This window comes from Ursus americanus, chromosome 21 (genome assembly GCF_024610735.1).
Source record: "Ursus americanus isolate L20-20 chromosome 21, mUrsAme1.1.p, whole genome shotgun sequence".
NCBI classification, from domain to species: Eukaryota; Metazoa; Chordata; class Mammalia; order Carnivora; family Ursidae; genus Ursus; species Ursus americanus.
The window spans coordinates 23,676,497-23,697,192 of record NC_142147.1 but is presented as its reverse complement, the minus strand read 5'-3'; the positions used below and the strand labels follow the sequence as shown (position 1 = coordinate 23,697,192).

Genomic DNA, 20,696 nt, shown 5'->3' with positions numbered 1-20,696 from the left:
AAGAGGACAGGACTAAGGACAGAGCCCTAGGGGATTCTGACCTTTGGAGATCTGGTAGTGGGGGACAAGCCAGCAAGGAAGACTGAGGAAAAAGAGCCATGAGGTAAGAGGAGAATCAGGCAACTCTACTGTCTGGCAGGCCTGGAGAGGAAGGTATTTCAAAAAGGAAGCCGTGGTCAAATGCATCAAATGCTACTGGGTATTAGGTAATATAAGGATGAAGAAAGGGTCAATGGCTTTTTTAATATTTTGGTTGATAAGGGAATGTTGAGGATGAAAAGTACCATTGGAGTGACTTAACAAGAAAATGGTGTGGGAGGAAGTGCAGCATGCAAATCCAGACAACTTTTTCTAAGAGTTTTACAGTGAAAGAGACCAGAGAAATACAGCAATAGTTAGAAGGGGATATGGGGGTTAGATAAGTGTTTTGTTTATATGTTTACAAATATATTAAGTAATGTTTATATGTAGCTAGGAATAGTTCAATAGGAAGAAGAAACCGATGATGCAGGTTCTGAATTGGTGACCCAATTCAGAAGCAGTTTTACTTCAGGGGCCTTCATCCTTGGGAAATTACTAGAAGTAAGTCCTAGTCACCAGTGAGCAGGGTCTGGGGTGGGTGTGTCTTTGCTGATCCTCCAGGAGAGACGCTTACACCCAGTGGTAACTGTAGTTTTCATTCTTGGTGTGTAGCCAGTAGTACAAACATTGTTCCAGGCTGTATGCTAGAAGCCTGGTTTGGGTTCAGTTCTTGTTTTCCTGAGGAAGTTGAAATTCTACCCACTACTGTCTGCTGTCCCTACTGGCCTGAGGCTTCAGTCCCTGCAGAGTTACTACTTAGAGCTTGAGGTAATACAAGGTAATAATTAGCATGAGTGTTTATTATACACCTGGCACTTTACCCTTATTAATTCCTGAAAGCCTCACAAGAGCTCTATGAAGGTGTTATTATGATGATCATTTTACAGATGAGGAAACTGAGGCACAGAGATGGTAAGTAGCTTGCTTATGGTCAGACACTCAAAACTCAGGGACTTGAATGCAGGCAGCCTTGCTTCAGAACCCAAGGGTTTTGCAACAGTTTATAGAGAGGGAATATATGGAAGTAAGGGTTTAACTTACAACACATAATAATTTGGACATGCTGATCTCAAAAAATTCTCCACTATGACATCAAAATATTCATATTGTGGGCAGTGATTTAATTTCAGCAAAACACGATATACCATCACATTAATATACTGTCATATTCAGGAACCAAACTGAGGGTTACAGAAGGGAGGGGGTAGGGGGATGGGGTAACTGGGTGATGGGTATTAAGTTGGGCACGTGTGGTGATGAGCACTGGGTGTTATATGCAACTAATGAATCGCTGACCATGACATCAAAAATTAATGATGTACTATATGTTGGCTAACTTAACATAATAAAAATAAAATACTGTCATAAATTTAATTTTTTTGTTGGCATTAAAATTTTAAATGCATTTGTTTTTAAAGCTGCAAATGAGCTAGAAAATATAACCTAATTTTGTTTTTACATATTTACTTAATATTATAATAAATATTATTTTAACTAAAAAATTGATGTCTGCTTTTCAAAAAGACACCACTAAGGAAATACTGGGAGAAAATGTTTGCAAAATACATATATCTGACAAAAGACTTGTATCCACTCCATATAAAGGACACTTACAACTCAATAAAAAGAAATAATACAATTAAAAATGGAAAAAGATCTGAACAGTTACATCACGAAAGAGATATATGAATAGAAAATAAGCACATAAAAAGACATGTGCTCAACATAATTAGTCATCAGGGAAATACATATTAAAACCACAATGAAATACCACTATAGAGCCACTAAAATGGCTAAAAACTGAAAAAAATATTGCTATCCAAGTGTCGGCAAGGATATGGAGCAACTGGAACTTTCATACATTGCTGGTCATAATGTAAAATGGTACAACTACTTTGGAAAACAGTTTGGTGGTTTCTTACACATACACTGTTCGACTCAGCAATTCTACTCTTAGGTACTTAACCGAGAAAAAAAATATACATACATTCACCCAGAGATTTGCACCAGAATGTTTATAGCAACCACACTCTTAATAGCTCAAAACTGGAAATAACCTGAATGTCCATCAACAGAAATGTGTGAACAAATTGTGGTATATTCATATAAAGTGATACTACTTAGCAATAAAGAGTAGTGAACTACTGATAGACACAACAATATGGATGAATCTCAAAATCACTACGCTGAGCAAAAGAAATCAGTCACAAAGGGGTACACACGGTTTAATTCTAGTTACATGAAACTCTAGAAAAGACAGATCTAATCTACGGTAAGAGAATTCATCAGTGGTTTCCTGGGGTAGGGTGTGGAATGGGAGATAATTTAGGGACAAAGGAACTTTTTGAGGTGACGAAAATGTTCTATACTTTAACTGTAGTGATGGTTACACGGATTTATATCAAACCTCACTGAAATGCACACTTAAAATGGGAGCATTTCATGTGTAAAGTATACCTTGGTAAAGGTGATTTCAAGGGAAGCAAATTATAGATTAATAGCATGTAATAATAGTAAGAGTAATGGTGAGAGTATTAAAATCGTTCTTGTAAATGAGGGGAAAAGCCCATATATGTTTGCATGCAACTATAGCAGCACAGGGAAAGGTATGACAGAATGTATACCAAATTATTAGCATTGTTTACCTTGGGAGGTAAGAAAAATAAATGTAACTAATATTTGGGAGAGACTGATTTTCCTTTATGTATTTGTGCTGTTAGGCTTGTAGTCATAAGCACGCACTACTTTTGGTAGTGTGTAGTTAATATACAGACATGGCTGCCAACACACCATCCCTGAACACAATGCCGTCTCTTTCATAAAAAAATGAGAGGCTACTTCCCCTCTCCTTGAACCTGGGCTGGATTTGTGACTGACTTTGACAGAAGACTGTGGCAGAAGTCATACTAAGCGAGTTCTAGGTTTAGCTCTTAATAGGCATGGTGGCTTCTGCTTTGGCTCTCTGGGAAACCATTCACCATGCTGGAAAGGAGTTTGGTCTAGATTACCAAATGTTGAGTGTCCACCTGCAGGGACAGAGCAAAGCCATGTGGAAGAGCACAAGTTGCCCCAGTCAGGATTCCAGCTGAGCGTAACCTCGGCTACATCACATGCAGCAAAACCGCCACCTGAGCCCAGACAACGCCATGGGAAGCAGGGATGAGCTGTCCCTGCCAAGGTTCACACATAGTACAGAATTCTGAACAAATGAATGGTTGTTGTTTCAAACCATTAAATTCTGGGGTTGTTTATGACACAGAAGAAAACAGAAACATACATTATGAAAGAAAAAGCCCATAAAGCAAAATTTTTTATCAGTAAATTAAGTTAAACTATTTCTGGAAACTACCTAATTAGAATGCTCTTGAAGTGAATGATATAATGCTGCACCTTTAAACAAATTTGGTTGAGTAAGATACTTCTAAGGCTGATTTGTCATTTCTTGACTAGTCTTGCAAATTACTTAATAGCAAAATATATTAATAATGTATTTCTCTCTTAGCAAGATTTTTCCCCTGTTGCAATGAAGACTAACAAAATAACACACACAAAAGAAACCTCTGAGTCTGTTCCCTTTGAAAAACACAATTTTCAAAAGATATTTGTCTCTGACAACAGACATAGCAGGGGGTCCAAAAAGTCCTACCTCACCCACAATTTTAGGAAGTAATCTGTCAGTATATAAACAATTTAAAATATAAACAGTTTTTGAGCCAGTGATTCCACTTAGACAAATATCAATCTTCCAGAAATAAAGGCCCAGTGCTTCAGCAAACACATATATATGGAATATGCATATATACGTATTAATATATATTTCTGTTGGAACACATATATGAGAATTTATACTGCAGTGCTGCATGCCATAGGAAATACTAAACAGAAAAAACGGAAGGTCCAAGCACAGAGGAATAGTTGAATAAATGGTGTAAACTGTGGTACATTTGTACTCTAAAGTATTACAGCCATTTAAAAGCTCCTCCCCTCATCTTAATTCCCAGGCGAAGCCACCTGGAAACCAGAGTAGCCTACTAGGCAAATCTAACTAGCCCATTTTCCTTTATCCTCTACAATCAGCTAGAAGAAGATGGTTGTCAGAGCAGAATCTGGGGCTGAATATACTCCTCTCTGGGAATTTGGTAGGTTTTCTTTTCTTTTCTTTTTTTAAGATTTTATTTATTTATTTGTCAGAGAGAGAGAGAGAGCTCGGCAGGCAGAGGGAGAAGCAGGCTCCGTGCTGAGCAAGGAGCCCGATGTGGGACTCGATCCCAGGAACCTGGGATCACGACCTGAGATGAAGGCAGACGCTTAACCGACTGAGCTACCCAGGTGTCCCAAAGCAACAGGTTTTCTAAAGTCTGATTGCGGGCTTCATTCTGGAGCTGGATGGGATCATGGGTTGCTCACCACTTGGCTGAACTCTGAGGTGGCAAAGTGCTGAACTAAAACTTAAATAAGCAGGTGATATGGAGAAGTTGACAGAGCACATTAAAGAAGCGTATTTTACAGGCTTTAAGAGTGAGAAATACACTTTCAAGCCCAGGACCCACCCTTTTCTTGGAACAGAGAGTAATTTGAGAAAAGGTGCCTTTTAACGTAGAAGTATAAGCTGCTTTGTCCCAGTTTTCCTGGGTGACATTCTACTTGCCATAGCATACTCCAGTAGTGACGTGAGATTCAGTTCTGTCCCGATTCTTCATTCCAAATATTAATTCCTGATCTTTCCTACAGGGTTCACTGAAGGTAAACTCTTCTTCAGACGGAGCAACATGAATATGGCTTTCTATTTTCGCTCTCGTTTTTTAGAAGTTTCTGACCTAGAGTAAACTGGAACTTGTCTGAGCTTGCTGATTAGAAGCTACGTTTTGCCTCTAAAAATAATTGAGTACTGTTCTTTGTACATCATGATGACACTGCCAGACCTGAGCCGCTCTTCCGGAGCAGCAGTGGGTTCACACTGAGTCATGCATCCACCCTTCGATCCATCAGTCAATCCTTCTCTCCCTGTCTCCCACCTCCTTCCTTCTATCCACTCACCCGCAGACCAATATTCTCTGACAGGTTCCTCCATTCATTCTGGGAGCAAAGGTACACATTTTGGAGATGGCTAGACAGGGTAAGAAGTCTGGTGTGAAGCCACAGAAAAAGTTTTCTCTGTGAGAACGTAGCAGTCTCATTCACTGCTGACAAGAGTACATACTTCTGGAGGGCATCTTAGCACTGGATATCAAGAGCCTTAAGTGCATGCATACACTTGGACCTGGTAATTTCCCTGTAGGAACCAATCCTAAGGAAAGACTTAATGATTTACCATAAGAATTTGCATATAAGAATTATCAGTAGCATACCTCATAAAGTTCCTCATAAACTAAGGAACTGAACTGGAAATGATCTAATTAAACAATAATCTTTCTAAAAGATAATTAAATAAAATTATGATAAATTCAAGTTATTAATTATAATACAACCAATAAATCTTATATTTTCAAAAACTATTTAATGACATGCTTATAAGTAATGTTAAATTAAAGAAAGCAGTATACATATTGTGTAATTATAATTATGAGAAAGAAAAAGAAACTAGAAGGAAAAATCAAAGTGTAAACAAAGAGTGGTTACTTCTAAATCGTGAAACTGTCAGTGATCACTTTCTTTCTTTACACTTTTTAATATTTTCCGAATTGTCCAAAATGACCATGTATTAACTGATAGAATTAAGAGGAGAAAAGTCTATAAATAGATTTTAAAGTTACACCTCTCAAAAAAATTGACATGAGGAAGAAAAAGAGGAGGAAGATGAGAAAAAAAATTATTCAGTCTGGGCTTCAACCTTCAGATCTGGCCAATTAATATTTCCAATTTACATTAATATAAATATTTGTTAAATTGAACTACATTGATGCTAATCTACGCAGATTTGTCAAGAAGCATTTCATTTGATCCTCTGAATTTTGCTGCAAATTTCTTTTAGAATATGAAAACTCTATTCCTGGACTATTGTTTATTGCTGCTGAAATCTATAAATGCTCAATTCCTAGCCTAGATGTCCATCGACAGATGAATGTGGTATATATATACAATGGAATATTATGCAGCCATCAAAAATGAAATCTTGCCATTTGCAATGACATGGATGGAACTAGAGCGTATTAGGCTAAGCAAAATAAGTCAATCAGAGAAAGACAATTATCATATGATCTCAGTGATATGTGGAATTTAAGAAACAAGGCAGAGGGTCATAGGGGAAGAGAGGAAAAAATGAAATAAGCTGAAACCAGAGAGGGAGACAAACCATAAGAGACTCTCAATCTCAGAAAACAAACTGAGGGTTGCTGGAGGGGAGGGGGGGTAGGAGGATGGAGTGGCTGGGTGATGGACATTGGGGAGGGTATGTGCTATGGTGAGCACTGTGAATTGTGTAAGACTGATGAATCACAGACCTGTACCCCTGAAACAAATAATACATTATATGTGAATTTTTTTAAAAAACAAAAAACCTGACCTCCTGTGCTGGAATAAGGATGAGGAACTGATGTAGCCCTATAGCACACTGCCACATTCAACTGCAGGATCTTGAGAAGAGAAAGGACAAAGACCACTTCCCCTGCGCTCCCACAATGACCTTCACAAGCAGATCACCTTACACAGATGATCTGTGTATGAGTCATTCTCTCCTTCTAAACTATAAGCTCCTTGCAGGAAGAGACTGTGGCTTTTTCATGTCCCTATTTCCAGCTCCAGGTAAGGAACGCGCCATTCAGTGGCTAATCAAAAAATGTTTCTGAGGGGGCACCTGGGTGGCTCAGTTACTTAACTGGCTGTCTGAGGCTCAGGTCATGATCCCAGGGTCCTGGGATGGAGTCCGGAATTGGGCTCCCTGCTCATCAGGGGAGTCTGCTTCTCCCTCTTACTCTGCCCCTCTCCCCCGGTTGTGCGTGCTCTCTCCTCATTCCCCCTCAAACAAATAAATAAAAACTTAAAAAAAATGTTTCTAAACTGAACTACATTGATACCCCTACCCCCAAGATTAAGAAAAAAAAATTATATTCAAGATAAACACACACACACACAACTTTGAGCATTAGGAAGAGCCACCAAATAACCTAGGAATTTGTATGATTTAGAACTTGAAAAAAGCAGGAAATTAAATTAGAATTCACAGAATATTCAGGTATTACAATGGGAAGAGGTAGAAACTGTTTTTCCGTCAAGGACTTCTGATCCAACTGTGGATTCAAATGAGAGCTACATAAAAATAAAAGTCAATTTCACCTACTTTTTTCTCTCTTTTTCCTTAGAATATAAAATAAATATTAAAGTATATAAAATCTTCCCTAGATATAAGGGATAATTTAAAAATATACTTGAGTTCATATTATGGTCCATTAAACGTCAAAGGAAGGCAAGAAAGGGTAGGAAGCATATATAACCACCTCAAAGGTGGCCACAGGCTTTAAGAAGGACAACTCCCAAATTCAGTAGGCATCAGAAAAGATATCACTAAAAATTATGCTAAGATTGGTATAAAATAGATAAGATTGGCCATGTACAGAAGCTCCCACATCCAAAAGGATGTATAACTATATTACAGAAAGGAATGAATAACTTTTTCAAATCTCTTCAGTGAGTTGACAACCTAAAATGTAACCGAGACAGAAGATAGGCTAGACTTTAGTCAAGACCACCAGGATGACTGGGCAGGTTGTGCCTGTACAACTCCTGGGTACGCCACTCATACAATAATGCCTTTTGGAATTTTTATGGCTGTGAACAACCTGCGTAACTGTATGTGGCAGTCTTGGATCTAGCCAACACATATGAGTAATGTTATAAAGCAGAAACAGAATGGTCTGCATGAGCTCTACAACAGGGTCTATCAACAGGGGGCCCTCCTGACATTCTGGGCCAGATCATTCTTCATTGTAGGGGGCTGTCCTGGACAATGCTGAGTGTTCAGGAGCATCCCTGGCTTATACTCATTAAATGCCAGTAACATCCCCATACCCCCAGCTGTAGTAATTAAAAATGTCTCTAGACATCGCCAATGTCTCCTAGGGGGCAAAAGTCTTTCCCTACTCCCCTATTTGAAAATCACTAATCTCAAGAACAAAGAAGAACGGGGTGATGTTTGTTCAGCCCTGCTGAAGAGAAAGCAGATATTGCATCTGGCATATGTGAGAAAGCTGTGCAGTCTACATCAGATCCGGAATAATGCTCAGGGCAGTCTCAGAAGGAAATACCCTCACATACGTAACCAATTCCCTTTGCTTTAATTCTACTTTTCAAGTAATGTTCCAATTACCAATTCATTATCTTGGGCAGAGTAATTCAATGTTATATTTTTAAAAGAAGTTTTAAAAAATGCATTGATATGTAATGGTCCCCAGGTTATTGTCAACATCAACGTTGGGCCATATAGGAGGAAACATATGGAGAAACATTTGGAGTGATTGGTAATTTAGCAATGTGTTAAGATTAAATTTTTTAAAGTACAATAAAAAACCAAATAGTTCCTTAAATAAAAGAAACCAAACCAAAATCTTTCTGCAATATTTTCTACATTGGAAAGTAGAAATTAAAATATATAGAGTGATATTTATATAATCTTGGTTTGAGAAAAGCCTTTCTATATGAAAGAGAAACCATACAGAAAAAGACAGATTTGCCTACATCAAAATAAAAAAACTTGTATGTTTCAAAAACAAAATGTAATAGAAAATATGAACAAAACTAAAATGTAAACAACCCAAAGAAAATAGTCACAACATAAATTTCAGTGGTTCATGATTTTTAAATAGATAAAGCTTTTATAAATCAAATAACAAAGTCAATATCCCAAAAGAAAAATGCAGAGGGGCGCCTGGGCGGCTCAGTCAGTTAAGCGTCTGCCTTCGGTTCAGGTCATGGTCCCAGGGTCCTGGGATCGAGCTCTGCATCGGGGTCCTTGCTCAACGGAGAGCCTGCTTCTCCCTCTCCCTCTGCCTGCCACTGCCCCTGCTTGTGCTCTCTCTCTCTCGCTCTCTTTGTCAAATAAATAAATAAATAAATAAATAAAATCTTAAAAAAAAAAAGAAAGAAAAATGAAGAACAGGAACAGACAATTCACACACACACACACACAAATACACACACACAATTTAGCCAATAAATATATGAAAAATGTTTAACCTCATCAACTGAATTAAAGGAAATCAAAACAAGATAGCATTTCTTTATATACATGTGTTTGATAAAAAATGGTAATACATAGCATACACAGTACTGATGAGGGTACAGACAAATATTCTCAAACACGGAAACTGAGACCAGCACAATCTCAAGGGGATGGGCAAAATGGGGGAAGGAGAGTGGGAGGTACAGGCTTCCAGTTATGGAATAAGTAAATCACAAGAACAAAAGGCACAGCATAAGGAATATAGTCAATGATATTGTAATAGTGTTATATGGTGACAGATGGTAGTTACACTTGTGGTGAGCACAGTATGATGTATAAACTTGTCTAATCACTATATTGTACACTTGAAACTAATGTAACATTAAATGTCAACTATACTCAAATTAAAATTTTTAAATAAATAAGTAAATGGGCATAATCTCTCTGCAAGACGATTTAGCAATAAATATCTTTAAAAGTATACACATGCTTTTGGGGCACCTGGGTGCCTCAGTCAGTTGAGTGTCTGCCTTTGGCTCAGGTCATGATCCCAGCGTCCTAGGATCAAGCCCTGTATCGGGCTCTCTTCTCAGTGGGGAGTCTGCTTCTCCCTCTCCCCCTCCTCCCACTCATGCTTGTTCTCTCTCTCTCTCCCTCTCTGAAATAAATATATATTTAAAAACAAACAAACAAATAAATAAATAAATGCCCATGCTTTTAACAAATTCTTTTAGAAATTCTTCCTTAGAAATGATCATGAATCTGCACAAAGTTTAGCTACAAGAATATTCATCTTAATGTAATTCATAATAGCAAAAACTTCAAACAACCTGTAAGTTGGTCAGGTGAAAAAATTATGGTACATTCAAATGATATATCATGTAATCATTAAAAATTATAGAGGATGTGGAAAATGTCCATGTTAATGACAGGAAAAAGATGCTTAATGACATGGGAGAATGTTCAGGATGCAACGGTGTTTTGGGTAAGAGACTGGGTCTGGAGTCAGACTGTCTGGGTTCAAATTCTGTATCCACCATTAATTAGCTGTGTGACATTAGGCAAGTTAGTAACCCTCTCTGTACCCATTTCTTAATGTGTAAAAAAATATAATCCCTATGAAATAATGGATCTAGGCTACAATTATCAATGGTTACTTAAAGCCATGAGGAGGAAGATTCATGGGGGAGTTTATAACAGATATACCTGACTGGAAACACCACTAATCAATCTCAACATCAGTAAAGTGAGATAATGAGACATTACGTGCCCCCTATTGTGATACAACAGGAAATACAGTATACATCATGCCTAAAGTATTCTTACCCCCCCACATTTGACCCGAATTTACCCAAGTGTCTAGATCTATTAGCATTCCATAAATATGGAGATTCAATTCCATTAAAATGAGGTTCAAGAACAATCAAAAGAAATTGATGGTGGTAAAGAGTTAGAATAGTGCTTACCTCTGGGGCAGGTATAGACTAGGAAGGGACAAAAGGAAACTTTACGGGTTACTAGAAGTTTTCTATATTAACATGACTGTACCTTATATACTTTACTGTGCCTAAGTGATAGCTTGGTTTTTAAAAACGGAAAGAAGAAAAGCTCCTGCTTTTCACCACTGTCTACTGGTAGGAAGACAGGTAGGCATGGTTAGAGAACCAGACATGATACCAAGAGGAAGCAGCAGTGTCCTGCGCCGGGCTCCCACCTGTGGGCCTTGTTCTGTGGAACTTCCCCCAGCTGCCAAGAAGAGCTGGGGGTGGGGAGAGAGCAAGGCTGGGGCCAATGAAACTAGGGTACTTCTCAGGGAAGTCTTACAGAGTGGCTGGTTCACAAGGATTTCCACGTCACTAGTAAACTAAGAGTACTGGCTGTGTTGTAAAAAAGGGCTTTAATTTCACTTAAAGGATTTCAACAAGCCACCTCATCTAGGCACTTGGACAAGCTGGTCGTGTGAATTAGAAATTAGCAGTTAGGGGCGCCTGGGTGGCACAACGGTTAAGCGTCTGCCTTTGGCTCAGGGCGTGATCCCAGCGTTGTGGGATCGAGCCCCACATCAGGCTCTTCCGCTATGAGCCTGCTTCTTTCTCTCCCACTCCCCCTGCTTGTGTTCCCTCTCTCGCTGGCTGTCTGTATCTCTGTCGAATAAATAAATAAAATCTTTAAAAAAAAAAAAAAAAAAAGAAATTAGCAGTTAAAGCGAAGGCAATGTCTATGGCTGGCTACTTGGAAGAGGAGGCTACAGAAACATTAGAACTTTGAGAATTGATGGAGTTTGCTCTGAAATGCCCAAAGACTGTTTTGGAAATTGGGCTAATTATAGGAACATGTAAGAAGGAGGAAGGCCTCTCTGTCACTCAACACAGTCCTTCATCTCCACCACTACCCCTGGCCAGTAGAGACCAAGAAATGTGTACTTTCAGTGTTCATCATCCCAATGGTAGAGGTCTACCAGAAGTTACAAAGAAAAAATACATGTTATACTGATGCAGACAATGTATGGCATACATTCCTTCTTGGCTCTGATAATCCCAATGATACACAGAAACGCTGACTTCTGTCAGCGGTTGTACTTGACCCTGCGATACATTAAGTTTAATATTCACGCCATCTGTGAGAGAATGATTTCTTATAATGGTGTACGTGTCTGGTATGTTTTCAGACTCATATTTAGGACTACGGCAAATACAGAAAGTTGGTCTTTCTTTCAAGAGAGGAATATATATTTTTTAAAAATTGCACTCTCATGATATTCTTTTTTCACTACTAAAAAGATTGCCATGGTTAGAGATCTAGGTCTTCTTCTTTAGCCAGGAAGGACACCCAGAAATTAGGACAATTCAGGGCTATGCCCAAATAAATGATGCATGGGTAGGCAGAATCGTAAATCCTTTGAATGCTGGTGAAAGAAGAATTCAGTGTGATGTCTTGATCACAAACAAATTAGCCAAAATGAAGCTGAGATCACTTCTTCTTCTGCCTTAGGTCACACGCTATTGGATACATGATGGAATTACTAAATGAATACTGTATACCACTGGTCCACACTTAAATGACTGGTTTGCCTTATTTCAAGGCTTCAAGCTATCTATATTCAGTGCAGCAGTCCATAGCTAAGTTTATGTAATGCAAGGTAAAAAAAGCCCCTCCTAATTCTACATTATACAGCTTGATATAAAAATATCAAAAGTATACTTATTGACTTAGGAGAAATTCATTAGTTTATCTTAATTTAACCCCTATCTTTAGGGGTTAACAATTATTCTCTTTGTCCTTACTCCCCAGAATCTCATCTTCTAGTCCCTTAAGGGCACTCAATAAGTAGTAAATAATAAAGTATTTCTTTTCTTTAAAAAAAGCAATCTTTCGGGGCACCTGTGTAGCTCAGGTCATGATCTCGGGTTACTGGGACCAAGCCCCGCACACATTGGGCTCCCCACTCAGTGGGGTGTCTGCTTCTCCCTCTCCTTCTGCCCCTCCCCCTGCTTGTGTGCTTCCGTTTTCTCAAATTAATAAAATCTTTAAAAAATTGAAAATAAGAAAGCAATCTTTCTTCTTAGCAAAAATAAAAATTTATTGAGCCTATACTGTGTGCCAAATACTATTCTAAATATTACCTTATTTAATCCTTACAATAACCCTATGAGTTAAGTGCTATTTATATCTTCACAGTATACACTAGGGCAATGAGGCACCAAGAGGTTAAGAAATGTTCCCATGGTCACATAGACAATAAACAGCAGTTTGGATTTGAACCCAGGCACTGTGACTCAAGAGCTCATGCTCTTACTACTCTCAGCTTATGTAGTCTGGAGCAACTTTCTTTGTGTTGGTGGGTTCAATTCTTAGCACCACTTTATTTACCAGCTGAATGAATCTTGGACAAACTGCTGAAGGTCTCCGTAGCACCATCTCCTCACCTATAAAATGGGTCTAACAACAGCCCCTCTATAGGATTTGCTGGGAAAATGAGATGCGATTATATGCGCAGATGACCTGGCAAACAGCAGCCATTCAATAAGAGCTAGGCTATTCCTTCCCTGTCTGACGTTCCTCTTCTTTTTATGCTTGCTGCTGCTCAGCAAGTGTGAAACTTCTCATTCCAGCTCCAGTGAAAATCAGGGCCCAACACAGCTCAGGAGAGGAGACCAAGCAGTGGTAGGAAGACGGGCACTGTTGCGGCCAATCCCTCGTTGGGTGTGTGGACATTTGCTAAATCCTTGAACAGGAAGTAGTTCATCTCAGCTCTGAAACTGTCCTCACCGTACAAACAAAAGAAACCTCCAAGGTACACAGACTTTGGTTCCAAAGCCATACTGCCCCCACCCTTTTCCAGATGACAGAAAACTCACCTAATGCTTTGACAATTCGCATCAGGACTTCCCCGACTTTCATTCTGGTCTCCGGTGTGTGCTTGTTTTTATCACTGTCATACTGAGCCAACAGACCAAGCAAGATTTTCTCAGGGTATGCATCTGAGAGCAGGGCAACCCCTGAGGATAAAAATAAAAAGAAAGGATTCATTATGACTTAAAATTGGAAGGCAAATATACCCAGACAGCCAGTGATGGGATGAACACTGAGATACTTAAACCCACCTCTGCAATTCTACCAGGAAGGGCTGCCCTTTTTTAGAATGACAACATAGTGAGTGCAAAGAACATGGGTCTGGGAGTTCAGACTCCTGGATTCTTCTGGTCTCAGTCCTCTATGATCTCCAAGCTCACTTCCAGCACTGACATTCTATGATTTATGGATTCTAGAGTCTAAAAACAGAGGCTAGATGATTACATATTGTGGCAGGGATTCACACAGCAGCAGGAGAAGACTGGATTAAATACCCTCTAGGGAGCCCTCCAAGTCTGAGACTCTAATGTTCTATGACTAGTATCATCCCTGCCAACATATCAGCCAAAGCACAGCAGCACTTCCTGTCTCTGCTGCAGTTCTCGGTTCCAATACATGTATTCTCTGTAAAACTGTCAACGAGGAGAGCAATTTCCACAAGGAAATAACTTCAGAGCATACTGGGCATGATCAGTAGGAGACCCACACTTATGGCTGAGTTCCCTGATCAGAAATGGGGAAGGTCCTGCTCCTGAGCCATATTCCAAATCCGGTAGTACCCCCCCCCCCTTATCTGCAGGGAATACGTTCCAAGACCCCCAGTGGATGCCTGAAACTGCAGAAAACTCGAAACACTCTAAAGTCTATGTTTCTTCCCATATGTACCTACCCATGATCAAGTTCAATTTATAAATTAGGCACAGTAAGAGATTAACAATAATAACTAACAATAAAATAATTACAAAAATATACTATAATAAGTGTTATGTGAATGGGGTCTCTCTCTCTCAAAATATCTTATTGTACTCTACACACCCTTCTTCTTGTGATGATGTGAGATAATAAAACGCCTCTGTGATGAGATGAAGTGAGGCATTGTGACACAGTGTCAGGTTACGACTGACCTTCTGATGATAAGTCAGAAGGAGGCTTATCTATTTCCAGACCACAAGTGACCTCAAGTAACTGAAACCATGGAAAGCAAAACTGCGGATAAGTGGGGACCGCTGTACTTACTGACCCCTTCTATCATCATGCCAGTACCTCCTAGATGGGTAATTATCTGAGCCCCGCCCCATCTTGAGCAAACTTCACAAGGGTGGAGAGAGGAGGGGAGATATGACCTAAGACAGGATCAGAAATAAAGCCCCTAGTCTCAAAACTATATCAATACAAATTCTGTTACTCGGGTGGAAAATGTTACACACTCTAAAGAATAGTAAGGAAGAAGAAAAGAAAAACAAACAAAGGAAGGAAATATAGGTTTCAAAATATATTCAGGAGGCAAATGCTTCTTTGTATCACCTCTGCCTCAGCTACTCTGGTCCATCATTTGTGGCCTGAAGCTTGTCTTTTTTCCCCCAACTGGTCTCTCTGCTTTTACCCTATACCCTCACTGCAGCTAGAACCATCTGGTTAAAACAAGTCAGGCCCCATCATTCTTCTGCCCAAAGTCCTTAATGGTTTCCCTTCTCCCCTGAATATGGGCAACCCCCCATCCCCACCTGCTTTTGTTCACTCTCTCACCTCATCTTTTACCATCTTCTACTGTCCTCAGCAACTCTGGCCTCCTCGCTGTTCTTAGAGTAGACCAAGCTGCTTCAGGCCCATGGTCTTCCCCGGCATGCCCTCTGCCTAGGCTGCTCCTCCTTCAGGTAGCCTTAGGCTTGCTCCCCAAACCCCATCATCTCTCTGTTCAAATATCACACTTATCACATATAACGCGGCAGCCTCCTTCCCCTGTCACTCTTTACCCCCTTGCCCTGCTTCACTTTTCTTCTTAGCGCCTATTATTACCTGGCATGTTATATACAGTATTTGAGCAGTATTGACTGCTCTCCTCCTTAGAACATAAACTTTACAAAGTCAATGATTTTTTTTTTTGTTCTCTGCTGTAGCCTCAATGTCTAGAAGAGTGCCAGCACATAGCAGGTGCTCAGTAACTATTTGTTGAATGAATTAATAAAAGGGTTCAAAGATACAGTCCTGATACAAATTTCAGGAATTAAGAAAGAGAAGATGGGGAAGGAGTAATAGAAATGCTTAAGAAATCCTTAATCATTTTTCATTTGAGTTTACCAATCTCCCATTTTAACTTGACATTCATACAAAGTCTACATACTATTTTTTTTTAAAGATTTATTTATTTGAAAGAGAGAGAGAGAAAGAAGAGGGGCAGAGGGAGAGAGAGAGAATCCTGAAGCAGACTCCCTGCTGAGCACAGAGCTGGATGGACGCTGGGCTGGACCCCAGGACCCCGAGATCATGATCTGAGCTGATAACAAGAGTCGGGAGTTTAACCAACTGAGCCACCCAGGCGCCCCTATTTTCTACGTTACAGGTTGTGATTCCATTCTCTTATAAATCAGGTATACACAAAGGCAGTTCACCTGCTGAGGGCTGCACCTGTCTGCCTCTTTTTTGCCTTCCTCACACCTATCTTTTCATTGCTTCCAATAAGCCTGGGAAGTCCCTGCACGTGGTCCTAAACCACATCTTCCTTTATGTGGCCTTCAATTTTATATAAGCAGAAGCTCTGCTCTTCAGGAAGTTTCAGGCTGTGGCAGAACCCGATTTAGACAGTTTCCCTGTTAGCACAGTATGACAGTTCCTTTGTAGTTAGCTCCATTATGCAAAATGATGGGGAAGGTCTTGAAGGTACAAGGTGGAGTTAAAGATATTTTAGCATAGGGGAAAATGTCTGTGGCTAAGAGAAAGATTAAATAAATTGTTTACTAAAGGAGAGAAAGGAAACAGCTTCCCAATCTTCCAAAGAGTGCAAAGCAAAAGTGAATTGGTAGTTGGTAACTGCAGTTCTCGTAGACATTGTATCACTGATAATTGCAAGGCCTGGCATATATCCTAGATCCATGGCAATCATAACTACTTTTTCATCAGAAATTCCCAAGTCAGAAATCTGGTAGATTTGTTTCCTTTTAGGAATATAGTTGTGATTTTATAATGGAACTCTATGGGAAAATGGGATTTGGTTTATAAAACTTTGATCTATATCTAGCTTTTCTAAAAAACATTTATTTCTAAGTCCCTCCTACTGTCATTTATGCCTATTTTCTCTCATTAATCTTTAGCAGAAAATAGATATTTACTTCTCACAACATATCCTGCTATATACTTCAAAACCAAATGAGCTCTTGACTTCCTTTCTGTAGCAGACATACATTTTGGTTGCACACAGCATCTACTCTGTCTTCTGCTAGCAAAACCTGGAGGTCCTTTGGGAACTATCCCTTTCCTATCCTTAATCTCTGTGGTTTGAGTGGAGCTAACTACTCACTTTCTCCCCCTTCCATGTGTAAACTCATATCCCAGGCTGGCCAGTTAGGACACTCCATCCCATGCCCACACAATGATGGGCTCAGGACTGGGCAATGAGACTCAATTCTGGAGCCTACACTGGAACTACTGGGAAAGATAAGCTGTTTTCCCCTAGCCCCCCTGTTGAAATTATTAGCCTGGAGCTGCCTGTGGCCACTATGTGGAAAAAAACCCACCAAAAAATAAAGCCAACACAGAAGAGGGTCAAACCAAGAGAGCGAAGGAGAAAAGGAAGAGACCTGATGTCATGCTTTGAGCCTCTGGATCCAACTGTACCTCCACCCACTAGACTCTGCATACATAAATCAATAAATATCCTTTTATGTGTATGCCAGTTTGATTTTTTTTCATCCAAAGGAATCCTAACATATCCTTTTTCAGATTAAAAAAATTTTTTGAGAATTTTATTTACTTACTTACGTACTTTTCCTATAATGCCAAACTTTTAATTCCACTAGGGAGCTTTAAATTCTTCCACTCTTGCATTAAAAGGTTGCCAACAGCAAAGCCCAGTTTCCTTGCTTCCCACAGTCCCATGTTAGCAATTGTTTATCTTCTTGATGGCCTTTTCCCCAAACGGCTGCCAAATGGCCCTCTGACTGTTTGAGTTTTACCTTCTAGGATACAGCTGCTACCTAGGAGTTTATAAATCCCTAGAGGACAAGGGCAGCTCCCTCCTTCTCTTAGACCAAGCTGCGAAGAGAATCACATAGGATGGTTAAGACTGTGTAACAACTAAAGAGATGAAATTTTGTGCGGCTGTTTTTGTTTCTTATTTGAAAAGCTCTCTGAATTTCGACAACTGAGGAAGTGCGGCCATAACCTTACATGACCCTGGGTCCCTCGCACTTGATAATTCCTTTGTAATTTAAAAATGGGGTAATTTCTGGGTCAGCACATGCTTCAAGGAAACATGACACATCAATCCCTTTGGCAAAAGAACTGATTGACTGTGTGAGAAATACCTGCTCCCGCTCTGATCGCAGGAAAATGACTACGTATTTCAAGATGTGGCCTAACAGATAAGTTACACAGAAGGTAAAGGTGAACCTAAAATGGCCAGGGTTCATGAAAACATTCCGATCTGTATTTTCAGGCAAAGCATAGGATACAGGCAAATTAACTCAACTGAAAAAATATTAATAAAAGTACATTATGCAACGAAATAGAGACAACTTTGTAAAACAACCATTTGTCTCCCCAAAAGACTTTCCTTGCAAAGCCGGAAATGTATTCTAATCCCAACAGTGTTGACTTCAAGATAATCCCTCAGCAAGGTGTTCAGTGATTCTGCAGGCCTTCAGCAGGAAAAGGAGTCTAGGTATAGTCTTACCTTACACAACGCTCTTGCACTGTGGGAAAGATAGTCTAACCCTAAACATCTTTGCTAACTGGCTCTATCCCAAGAACCTGTAAAGCCAATTCCCACTTTAAAACTAACCTGCCTCATTCTCCTGGGTACTTAACAACCAAAATATCCACATCAACTTGGAAAACCACCTACTCCCTCAAACCTCTCAGGAATTTCTGCTGACAAAACTGTAAGAAACACAAAACCCCGCATATCGTGTGATTCCATTCACATGAAACACTCAGAACAGGCAAATCAGAACAGACAGAAAGTAGATTTAGTGGTTACCTAGGGCTGCAGGAGGTAGGGGAAATAGGGAGTGACTGCTAATGGATGTGGAGTTTCTTTCTGGAGCAATAAAAACCTTCCAAAATTGATTGTGGTAATGGGTACACACTCTGTGATATACTAAAATCACTGAATTGTACACCTTAAATGAGTGAGTTGTATGGTATGTGAACAATGTCCCAAAAAGTTATTATTAAAAAAACTATAAAAGCTATTTCATATCTACCCATTTAGGTTTCTAGAATAAAAGAAAAGGGGAGAAAATAATAGAGCTCATTTTAAATATAAAGGGAAATCCAGTGCCACAAGCAAAGTATCAGCTTCCTTTCGTATTCAAATCGATTTTGGTTGCCCCTGTAAGGATGACGGTGGACAGAGGGAGAAAAGGATTTGTTATCTGAATGGGGAAAAAAGTCAAGTATTTCACATTTCACAGAACCTGTCTTACATGTGTAAGAAAATATATTATATCTAAAATCCTAAGTTCTGTGTTAAGCCAGAAACTCTACTCCAGGAATCTGTCCTAGCAGATATACTAGCACAAAGAGAAAATTACTTGCATACAAAATCATCACTGTGGTACTACTGGTAAAGAAAAGACTGGAAACAAATTAAATATTCATGAATAGAGGACTGATTAAGTTGTGTTCACTCATATAATGGGATACAATGCATCCATAAAAAAATAAAAAAGCTTTTTAAGAACTGTTATGGAATAAATTCTAAGATCTACTGTGAGGTAAAAAGCAAAGTGCAAAACATGTGTATAGAATTTAACCATTTCTGTACAAAAGGGAAATATGCACTCATAAAATATTTCTGGAAGGATACACAAGAAACACATGATATTAGTTGTTTCTCGGGAGGGAAATGGGGAAAGACAGGAGAGAAGAAAGTTTTTATTCTGTATCTTTTTGTACTTTTGAACTTTGAACCATGTGATGTATTATCAAATATAAATTTTTAAAATGTAAGTTAAAAAAGTCTGTGATAAGAGACATGGTCTTTTAAAATAGATCAGCCTCTTTTAGAGACAAGAGTATAAAAAGAATTTGCAATCAAGTGTTGTAGAATGACGACAAACGTTTGTATTCTCTTTCTCCTGAAATCTACTAAAGTGACAACTGAGGAGTAAAAAGGGTATAAACCCAAAAACAAGAATAAAGAGAATGAGATAGGTGTCAAAGGCTGAATCTGGGTAAAGAGAATGAAGATGGAACAACATAATGACATATATTCAATACAGCTGTTAAATCATTCGGAAGAAATTAGCAATAAATTACATGGAAAACTAAACAAATGAGGGGCGCATGGGTGGCACAGTCATTAAGCGTCTGCCTTTGGCTCAGGGCGTGATCCCAGTGTTCTGGGATCAAGCCCCGCATCAGGCTCCTTCTCTGGGAGCCTGCTTCTTCCTCTCCCACTCCCCCTGCCTGTGTTCCCTCTCTCGCTGGCTGTCTCTCTCTGTCAAATAAATAAATAAAATCTTAAAAAAAAAAAAAAAAAAGAAAAGTAACAAATGAATAAGGAAGACTGAACTAGGCTCAGCAATGAATAATACCCAAATAGTCAACAGTAAACACAGCCCAATGATGTAGCCAAAAATCGCGATGCAGAAACAGCAGGAGGGGAGGGACGTGGGTGTGCATGTGCAGGTGTGCATGTGTGTGTACACGCGTGCATGAGTTAAAACCTCATCCCACATACGGAAAATGAGCAGATAATGCCCGGAGTTTCTTAAATCAAGAGAAATATGGGATGCCTGGCTGGCTCAGTCAGTAGAGCATGTGGCTCTCGATCTCAGGGTTGTAGGTTCAAGCCCCATGTTGGTGTAGAGATTACTTAAAAATAAAATCTTTAAAAGAAAAAAAAAGAAATACGTGTGAGCATTTTATTTATAAATGGACAGGTAAA

At 39.3% G+C, this 20,696-nt stretch overlaps 1 protein-coding gene across 2 annotated transcripts in view; it reads right to left on the bottom strand.

The window, feature by feature from the left end:
• The window catches only part of TANGO6 (transport and golgi organization 6 homolog), a 178,871-nt gene that overhangs the window by 64,034 nt on the left and 94,141 nt on the right, over positions 1 to 20,696 (bottom strand). For both annotated transcript variants that reach the window (XM_045814979.2, XM_087870527.1), the window contains one exon: positions 13,594 to 13,734. In XM_045814979.2, coding sequence (XP_045670935.2) covers positions 13,594 to 13,734 — 141 coding nt within the window. The remainder of the gene's footprint in view (positions 1 to 13,593; positions 13,735 to 20,696) is intronic.